Raw genomic sequence first — 10,949 nt, 5'->3', positions numbered from 1 at the left:
GTGGTTTTTCTTTAAATTAAGCCATTAATTTGGATACGTACATTTTATAACTTTTGGATGTATTTCTCCATTTAGAATTCGTATAATTTAATGGTACATATACTTAGACATGTATGGTTCCTAATGGCAATTACTAAGCAGTCTGTAGTTTGAAAGACTAGATGTATTCAGGCTGGCATGTGTACTGAACATTTACCAAAGTTTAACAGCATTAAGTTCTGCAACACTATGCTGCCATATAGGGTCAAAAAAGAAATGTCAATTCTAGTATAGAATTAACCAATATCCTCAAGCCTCTTTAAAAAATAACCTGCTAACAATGAATATAAAGTGGATTCTGACAACCACTCTCATTTTAAACAACTCATTTCTCATTTTGGCTATCCCGTTCTTTCCCCTTTAAAACTGTCTCATATTTGTTGATGACCTGGATTAACAAAAGCGTATTTTGGTTTTAACATTTTATCCATTAAAATATTTGACCTGGTCATTTTCATTTTTGCCATCTAAATTTTTATTTGTTGCGGGTTTTACACGAAGAGTTTGATGATTTCAGTGTGTGTGGTCCTATGATCTCTCTTCCATGTGGGTATTCCTTCTAGTGGTGCAGATTTTTTGCAATCCATAATGAATGTCATTATTCCCCATCAAAACAAATGGAACAGGCTTGCTGGGTAAACACTAGGGGCCCCTTTTCATGTAAGGCTTTGTGTCACTCAGAGCAGCATTAGACATGGATGGAGAGGACTGTTCTTACTCTGCATAATCTTTTTTTGGGCTAGAAACTGGGTTCCTTTCTATAAAGTTATCCCTTCCACAATGCAGGGGTTAGGGGCACAGCACCCTCACAATCTGGAAAATCCACGTAAATTTTTTTGGTCCTCCCTTTGTACCACAAAAGTCTGAGTTGTTATGGTATTAAAAAGTAGAATATCTTGATATATAATACTATACATATGTCTTATGCATTTCTGATTTTCTAAACTTTTTCTGTGTCATCTGCTGACCTTTCATGTGTCATCTGTGGCTTCCACAAAACCCCCCAAAATTCCCATTTAATTTCTTATGCCAACCCAGCTGCAATGGAGAAGGGATAACTGTATTAGCAAAATGGAAAACAGCTAATAAGCTATAATTATTTAAGAACTAGAGTGTGGCAAGCTGGCATGCGGTGGATTTTATTGAAATCCATCACTGGTTACAATTTTGGCCCTAACAAACTGACAATTTTGTGTGTGAAGGGATGTGTAAGTATGTATATATGGGAAGAAGATTGTTCTACCTTGCTTTATAGGGTATGTTCCTAGGGAAATACTAAACTTAAATACTATTATGATCCCACTTTAATATATATATATATCTGGACACCAAATTCTGAATGAGATTATAATAAATTTGGAAAATACTACATTTTTATGTGTGGTCTCTTTATAGTAACAAAACAATGACAAGTCAACATGGACACAATTATATAATTTAAAAGTTGCTGCTATTACCCGAATTATTCAGATAACTGAGGGAGAAGCAGAAAAGAGATAGAAGATGGAATCTAGATATCCAGACTGTTTTCCTATATAGTTCCAATTTACCAGGGTTTCATATTGTCTAAGTACTTGGCAAAAGAGGGTAACTCATCATTTGAAAAAAAAAATGATTACAGACATAGCATTCTAAAAAACAATCACAACAGTAAGCTATGGCATTTTGGATTGTTATTACAGAATACAATAATATTTTACTCACACACAACTTCTCCCCCCTACCCACCCACCCCACATAACCCCAAATGACAAAAAAAAATAATGCTTGTAAAAACTACCATTCTAAATACCAGTTTTGAGTCAGATGGATTTCTATATAGTCAGTATTACTGGCCAACAACCACCAAAATTGCCTCGTCCCATTTTCCAGATTTCCTTTATTGTTCTTTGTCCTAAATCGACATGATCTTCATTGAATCACACCATCTGAACTTGAACTATGCAAGTGATGCTTTGTTTCTTTCCCAAGAACCTACTTCCAGAGTTTTACTGGCCAGAAATCCCCAACAAACTACAAAATATTTTGCAAAAGGAATGATTTCCTGGTAAGCCTCCAAGTCAGTGCTTAAACCATAGCATTTTGTTTCTTTTTTCTTAAGTGATCTACGCAAATCCATAAATAAGTCTGAATGTTTTCCCTCCTGCATATTCACACACAAGCATTAAAAACATTGCATTGACCCATTCACTTCCTCTGCCTTAGTCCTTAGGAAGTGGGTTGGAGTGAGAGGTCTTCACATGGTTCTAGTTGCATTTTTAGCACTCCAATTTTATGAAGATACCAAAGCTGAAGGAATTCCTCTGGCATAGCATGGAAGCCTGAATAAGGGAGCTCATTGTCATAGTAGTGATGACTAATAGACTGCTCACGCAAATTCATTGAGAAAGGCCAGAAGCCGTAGATGGTCACTTCTTCACATAAGCCCAGGGCGGCACTGACAAGAAAAAGACCTGTAGATAAGCGCTTAGCATGAATTCCTCTACTTTTCCAGAATTTACCAATGCTACGAAGAAAGTTGGGATTGGCAAAAAGCACTGTTTGGTTGGCACCCACATCTGCCAATGTATAATAAACCCGGAGAGACGGCTCAGTCCCTGTTTTCATAGAAAAAGCAGGCATGTAAATGTAGCTGTGGTTATATGCTTTCATGTCATCGACAAATGTCTTCCGGGACCAAAGCAAGTTCTGGAATCTGTTTTCAAAAAAAAAAAAGAATCAATTTTAGCAATGAGGGAAACAACCGACAGTGTCCAAACAACTTCATTTATCTTGTGGTGGCTCCAGTGATTAGATTAGTAATTAATTTTAAAATAAATCACATTTTATTGTAAAATAACCTTTTTATGTAAAATCCTCTTTGAACTTGTGGAAGTAGCTTTCATGAGATTATCTCCATGCTCATATCCAACTTTTTATGTTCAACTTACCTTCATATATAATTTTCTTTGAACACGAAAATTGTAAGATCCTGTTTTCCTTCAAAAAGAATTTGCATGAATTCATTTTTATTCAAAATTTTTGGGAGAGTACTCTTTTAAAATAAACACTACCAATTTTCAAGCTGCCATGATATGTGCTTGTTAGATGCTGTTTACTTAGTTTCAGGGGATAAATTCTGGAGATCCCAGAGAACTACATGCATACTATAATGTAACAATAATGATGACTTATGCACAAAAGAGATTTTTTTCCAACATAAAATGCCTCAAACAGCTGCCTACATTTCTCTCCTGAGTAATAATAATTCATATCTATGGCACTTAGAGTATTCCAAAGTACTTTCCTCCCAATAACTCTTCAAGTTAAGCAGTAAATTTATTCGTGAGAGAATTGGATGAAAAATGACTTGGCTTAACTGACATTTGGCAACTTGTCTGGGGTCACACAGCAAGTAAGTAAGACATCTAGGATTTGAAATCAGAACTCTTGAGCCCAAGACCAGCCCTCCTTTTACTTCACAACTTTACAACAATGCCCATGCTTCCAATTATCTGCTGCTAATTTCCTGCTTCATGAAGAGAGTGTGCCTTAACTTGAGGCATCTGTAGCCAAGTGTAGCAGAAGCTTAGGATGAGGATAGGGTAGTTTTGGTAAACAGGAGGTCGTACCACCTAGGAAGAATTGGACAGGTTAAATCATGAATCTTAGAAACTGCAAATTATAAATCCACAAGGATTTCCTGTTGGATATCACTGTTAGCTTGCCAAGCATCTCACAGAGTGAGCAGGCATGGATGAGCTGAGATGTGCATAATTGGAAGGAATATACAAATCAATGAGGTCATTTATGCAGTTGAGTATTTGAACATAACAGTCAGGAACTAAAAATCTAAAGCCTTACTTATTATGACTGTTAGGGAAAGCATAAAACTCATGCACCATTGTATCAGGAGGGCAGAGTTTATAATCTCAAAGAGGATCATAAACATGTCTGAAAGGTTCGGAACCGCCGGATATAAGAAACTCTCAAAGTAGAAGGCAGAAGAATCAAAACATTTATTTAGGCTCCACAGTAACCAACCCATGAACCAGAAGCCCCATTTTGATATGTTGATCAAAATCTTCCAGGCCCAATAAGTACGCCTTGCAAGAGTAACCAGGAGGCTACAGAGAAGCATGATTGCGTAAAGCAAAATCATGCTTCCCCCTCGATGGTAATAGATTACCCACTGGCCTGAAGTCTTTGTTCAGCTTCCTCCCGTAGATCAGCTCTGCTACTGGCAGCTCCTGCCTCAGCTGTGTCTGTGTCTGTAACTGACGTAACTGTCGTAACTGACAATGTAACGGTCGCTGTAACTGACGATGTAACTGTCGCTGGCTCCAACCGGAAAAGGAAAGAAGAACTTCAAGCTGTCTTCTCCCCTCTTATAGGGTTTTTGACATCATCAAGCTCCGCCCGAATGACCAGGGCCGATTGGTTCCTGAGTTGGCTCCTCCCCCTAGGGTAGACCAGGTTCTGGAGCTAACACCTCCCCTCAGCCAGCCCCATGACTCATCACACAGGAAGTTCTGGTCCTGCCCCGGAAGAGCAAGCCCCAGCGTCCAGGGAAGCTCAATGAGGTAAACTGAGTCATTCAAAGAAAACAAAGGCCATTCTGGCTACAACCATCCAGAATACACTCTTCTCTCAAGTTTTGTTCATGCTTCAGAATTCTCAATTCTTAGGGTATCCCGGACAGGCACGAGTGATAGTTGAGTTCACAAACACTATTACTATGCCTTTAGAAGAATGCAAAAGAGCAGGTTCAATTAGACTTCAAGGAATAGACATACCTGGTCCTCGAATCCATGTCATAGCTATTGCATATTCCTCTACAATAGCTGTTCCAGAGCCTCTAATCCAAAATCTTGTTTTCTGTCTCATACAAACACACAGTGCATATAACCTTGCTTCCTCATTTATAAGATGATCAAAACCATTCAGCCTAAATTTGTTACAGAATTCATGGGAAGAGCCAAAATTTTTGTGTCTTCAAATTCAAAGCAAAAAAAAAATGGATTTATGGAAGGCCAGGGATAGGCTGAATGTAGACTCTTCTATTGATAAGGAAAAACTATCCTGTGTAACCAGTGGCCCAGAACTGAAGCTCAGGATTTACATGAATCTGGTTTACTTTAGGGAATTTCTCAAGAGTTTTATGTTTGGCTCGTGCCTGAGCTTTCCCTTAGAGAATGTCAGAATTTGACTTGTGCCTAGCTCTCTCCCCTCAAAAGCAAAAGGTCCTTAGGTTCCCATGAAAACACTCATTAACAAAACACTGAATATAGGACAGGGTTTTATATAACCTGATAAAAAATGTAAAAGACTTGCATCTGACCTCATAAATTGTCAATACAATACATTTCCCTCTCTGCATTTCTCAAAGATATATGCAATATTCTAAATTTCTAGTCCTACCTTTTGGGCCTCCAAAAAGGAGGTTATGGTTAGTCCCATATCTTCTAGGACCTATATAGTTCTCCAGAGTGTACTAGTGGGGCTAGTACCATATGATAAAGTGGATAGACTCTCTCTTAGAGCCAGGAAGACCTAAGTATAAATCTAGTCTCAGACATTAACTAGCTGTGTGACTTTAGACAAGTCACTTAACCTCTATATGCCTCAGTTTCCTCATCTATGAAATGGGGATAATAATAACATTGACATCCTGGGGTTGTTTGGAAGATAAAATAATATTTGTAAATCCCTTTTGCAATGCTTAAAGTACTATATAAATGTTTTATTATTATTATTATCATCATTAACAATAATAATTATTATTATTATTATATTACCATACTGGATGATCCAGTACTCAGATGCAACAGAGTCAACTCTCCACCCCCAAATATATGATACATAACTCATAGTACTAGTGAAAGACAGTGTCCTGGTTTTCTTCTCTACACCATGGCTTAAGTCCTTGCTGTGGGCCAGATTTGGCTCTGGCTCTTCCTGGTCCAGGAATGCCTCCATTTGTACTTACAACGAACCCCCAGACTCCTCTGATTAGTCAAGGAGGTCTGCTCCAGGAATTTCTCTCTGGCTCTACCACTATCGCTACATTGTTTCTGGCTCAAAAGTTCCTGAACTGGCCCAGGAATTTCTCACCTTTTCCTCTATTCACTGACATCTCTAGGATCTCATGTTTCCCTGAAAGCTATGGAGAAATGATCTGATCTTCCTATAAGGAAATGAGTCTGAATTTTTATGTGTAGCCCCTCTCTTCTCTTGGTTCTCTGGAAGAGAACTGGCCAGCACTCAACAAGCACTTAATAAATGTTTGTTAGTTGATTGATTGATCTGGAGGAGGAAAAAGATTGAGGAGGAAAAAGATTGAGGAGAAAAGACCTGAAGAGAAGGATTCAAGTAAGAGGAAAAGGAGAAAGTAAGGTAATGAAGAGTAGCTAAGTGGTGTAGTGGATAGAGAACCAGGCCTGGAGTCAGGAAGACTTCTCTTCCTGAGTTCAAATCTGGTCTCAGACACTTACTAGCTGTGTGACCCTGGGCAAGTCATTTAACCCTGTTTGTCTCAGTTTCCTCACCTGTCAAATGAACCAGAAAAGGAAATGGCAAACCACTCCAGTATCTCTGCCAAGAAAACCCCAGATAGGGTCACAAAGAGTTGGGACAAGACTGAAACAAACGACTCAACAAGAACAAGGTAAAGTAAGTGTAACAGCAATGTTGCTAGCAACTGCTAGGAGGTGTGGAGGTGAAAGACCAATAACACCAGCACACAGGAGGGCTACTACCACCAATTCTTTGATCTGCTTTTCTAAGGAAAGCAACTTTAAGGGGTTAACAATCTCACTTTAATTAAACCCACATATATCATTCAATTGGTTCAGGCAAAAAGCCAGCACCACGAACTTCAGAGAGTACACAAATTACAAGCAGAAAATTTATAAACAGAGCAAATAACCACCAATCAACAGACAAGTTTCTAGCTGTCTGACCAAAGCTATACATACATAGTTACCAGAGACAGAAGCACCAACATCTGGGTTTTCAAAGCCAGGGGGACTCCTTAACAGCTACCCAGAGTCTCCACACCAACATTCTTCCAATGAGTGAGCCCCAAAGCAAAACCTCTCCTCCCAAGTTCTCCATTCTCAATTTTTGATTCTGAGTTCAATGGCTATCCTCTGGGTATGTATACCCTTTTTCAGGGCCAAATGCTGCACACCTCTCCAGGGCTTTGCACCTCTTGAGGGTTTCATACCTCTCATGACCTAACTAGCAAAAGGGTGTGGGCCTTCCTACAAACAAAAGACAACAAAAAGTCCCACTTTGCTTGCCCTTACAGTAAGGTAAGTAAGAAAAGGTAAACAAAATGGTAAGTAAAACAAATTGGAAAGTAAAACAAAAGCCAACTAGAGAAGGGAAAGGAAGTTATAAAGCTGAAGGAAAGCAGATTGTTCAAAGGGGCAAAAAAGACTATAAGTGGGAATATGCTCGTTTCAATCAGCTAGGGAGAATCAATTGTTAAATTTTTAGTGTGCAGAGTTAAACCTTGGAAATCAGCAAATTATACAAATAGGAGATGAGTTTATTATTTTTTTGACTATCTCCAGGGGTGGCGAACCTGTGTTGTAGTCCCTTTGACTGAATCCAGACTTCACAGAACAAATCCCCTTAAAAAAGGATTTGTTCTGTAAAACCTGGACTTAGTCAAAAGGCCACACAGAAAGACCTAGAAGGCCACATGTGGCCTCAAGGTCACAGGGTCCCCACCCCTGATCTAGGCTTCTAGAAAGCAATTGAGAAAATAATGAGAAATGAGAAAAATAATGCAGATTAAACTTAAAGTGTGTCCTTATTTTGCTTGCTGGATGCTAAATATTTATTAGTTAACCTCTAGCATCTTAATGTGATAGCTAGAAGGTAAGTTGCAAAAACCAACAAGTACTCTGAAAAACAAGTTTGAGGATCTCAAGAAAAATTCTGCAACAACTTGTATTGAGGGTCAATTATTGGCACAATAAATATTTATCAAGGGCCTATTGGTACAATGGATACTGGACTTGGAGTCAGCGAGACCTGAGTTCAAATGCAGGCTCAGATACTTACTAGCTGTGTGACCCTGGGTAAGTCACTTAACTTCTATTTGCCTCATTTTTCTCATCTATAAAATGGGGGTAATAGTAGTAACTATCTCCCTGGGCTTCTGTGAGTATCAAATGAGATAATCATTGTAAAGTGGTTAGCACAGTGCCCAGCACATAGTAAGTACTATAAAAATGTTAGCTATTATTATTCAAGTGACTGCTATCTATGTTCCAAGGGCAGATTGGACTCTGTCAGAGAAATAATGAGGACCTAACCAGAAATGGGTCTGCAATCTACAAAAAGGTAAGACAACAAAAGATCTGAAATGGCAATGGGGAAACTTGAATTATTTCAGGAGGTTGGAGAATAGAGCATCAAAAATAAAAGAAGATGGAGGAGGAGGAGGAAGAGGAGGAGGAGGAGGAGGAGGAGGAAGGGAAGAAAGACCACTTCGTAGTCTGGTGCTAAAAACAAATTTACAAACTTTGTGAACAGGAGGAAGCTGAATTTTCTGCCCTCTGAGGAAGGATAAGATATTCCCACAGAAGTTGTCAGTTGATTTCATCACAGAAGAATCAGAGGGAGAAGAGTAAGATAGTGGTGATTGGTGACGCTCTGCTGAGGAATATGAAGCAGGTATTTGTTAGCCGGATCATAACAGAAAGTTGTCTTTCTAGGGCACAGATCCAAGATATAACTCAAATACCCCCCCTACCCTCCCAGAGAAGACTTGTCAAAACAGATGACTGTTTCACACTTCAGGAAATTCACATGGTCATAAATGAAACTGACAGAAGGAACACGGAAAGCATTGCTGAGTGTTGGACAGGAAACAGAAAACCACAGGAACATTTGGGCAAAGGAGTATTAGAGAGAACAAATTAAGGTGATTTTGTCATAGGCATATGCTGCATGCTGAAAGAGAAAAGAGATGAGACATTTGGGAAATAGATTATAAGTCTGACAGTCAATCCATAAGGATCTATGAAATACCTACTATGTGCCAGGCACTGCACTAAGCATTGGGGATACAAAGAAAAGCAAAAGGCAGTCCCTGCTCTCTAGGAGCTTACCATCTAATAGGGAAAACAACATGGAAAACAACTACGTACAAACAAGTTACCCACACAATAAATTGGAGACAGTAAACAGAGGGAAGGCACTAGCATTAAGGTGGATTAGGAAAAGCTGCTCCAATATGATGAGATTTCAGCTAACTTGAGGGAAGACAGGAAAGCCAAGAGGCAGAGATGAGGAGAGAGTGTTACAAGGATGGAGGACAGCCTGAGAAAATGCCTGGAGTTGGGAGATGGGGTGTCTTTTGGGGGGTGAGCAAGGATACCAGTGTCACTGAATCACAGAGGATGTGTAGGGGTGTAAGGTGTAAGAGGCCAGGCTGTGAAGACCAGAGGATTTTATATTTGATCCTAGAGGTGATAGGGAGTCACTGTAGTTTATTGAATAGGGAATTGACATACTTAGGGAGATTAATTTGAACTGGCAATGGGGAAACTTGAATTAATTGAGGAGGTTGGAGAATAGAACATCCAAAAAAAAAAAGGAGAAGGAGGAGGAGCATGTGGAGCACGGATTAGAGTGGAGAGAGTTGTTGTTTGTCCTTCATTCTTGAAGAGGACCATGACATCAGGGAGGTGATGCTATGACATGCACTGGAACTGGATTTAAGTGAGGGAGGGCTGTGTGAAGTCACCAGCCTCACTTTCTCCTCTGGAGCCATCTGGGTCCAGTGGCAAGATATGGATCAGGACAACTGGAGATGGCCCAGGATGCAGTGGAGGCCCTTGGCCTTTTCAAGCTAAGGTCTTTAACAAGTCTCAGTTTGACTGAGACAATGCACATTTAATGATTAAGGCTAGGTAAGAACTCAAGCACAGAATGGCCTCTTTTACATAGTCAACAAAACAAAACAAAACCCCAAACAATCTGGGAGGGGAAGACCCTCAGAGTTTCTGACCAAAATAGAAATAATTGCTATTTACATTAACTCTGAGCCAATCAGGGCCCAAAAAATAACCAAGTGGGGCTTGTGCTGGGGCCTATTGTCGGCCAATCAATGAGAGCCATAGTGATTTGGGTTTAAGGCATAGTCCTTAAGGAAAAAAAAAATCTAGGGCTTACACCTCAAGATATCTTGGGGGGCTTCCATGATCAAAATTTGCATTCCTTTGGCATAGCACCCCCAGGTAAGGGTATGATGGACAGAGAAAAGGGAAGGGGAGAGGAAAAGAGAGGCAGGGAGGGGAGAAATATGAGTCAAGGAGACCAATCGGCAGGCTACTGGATCACTACCTAATTTCGATTCACACTGAAACCATCTTAGTTCAGATCTCATCACCTCTTGCCTGGACTGTTTTGACAACCTCCTAACTGGTCTTCCTCCATCCTAACTGATCTTTCCCCTCTCTAATCCACCTTCTACACATCTGCCAAGCTGATATTCCCAAATCACTTGGCTGACCGTATATGCCCTCTGCTTAAGAGACCGAGGGCTCTCTATTGCTTCTGATAAAATACAAACTCCTCTGTTTCCATTTAAGGCCCTTCACAATCTGACTCTAACTTCTTTTTCTGGGCTGACTGAATTCCCTTTCACTTACTTTATAGTCTAGCAAAGCTTGCCTAATTGTTACCATATACAAATTCCATCTCTTGTTTCTGAGTTTTTACACAGGCCTGGAATGTATTGTCCCTGGAATAGATGTTCGTTGATTGATTGGAATGAACTCTCTTCTCCACTTTGGATCTTGGAATTCCATGCTCCTTTCAAAGTCAAGCCAAGTGCCACTTTCTATGTGGGGCCCTTCCTGTTACCCTCATTTACTAGTATTCTCTGAAAGTGGGTTGTACTTCCTTTG

The 10,949-nt window shown here is 39.7% G+C and overlaps 1 protein-coding gene across 1 annotated transcript in view; it reads right to left on the bottom strand.

Moving 5' to 3' along the window:
- Positions 1–2,103: 2,103 nt before the first annotated feature.
- ST8SIA1 (ST8 alpha-N-acetyl-neuraminide alpha-2,8-sialyltransferase 1) overlaps positions 2,104–10,949 on the bottom strand; it is a 117,689-nt gene continuing 108,843 nt past the window's right edge. The window contains exon 5 of the mRNA XM_036761569.1: positions 2,104–2,734. Coding sequence (XP_036617464.1) covers positions 2,248–2,734 — 487 coding nt within the window. The 3' untranslated portion in view covers positions 2,104–2,247. The remainder of the gene's footprint in view (positions 2,735–10,949) is intronic.

Source organism: Trichosurus vulpecula, chromosome 5 (assembly GCF_011100635.1).
Source record: "Trichosurus vulpecula isolate mTriVul1 chromosome 5, mTriVul1.pri, whole genome shotgun sequence".
Classification (NCBI taxonomy): Eukaryota; Metazoa; Chordata; class Mammalia; order Diprotodontia; family Phalangeridae; genus Trichosurus; species Trichosurus vulpecula.
The sequence above is the reverse complement of the archived record's forward strand: the minus strand, read 5'-3'. Positions and strand labels throughout refer to the sequence as shown.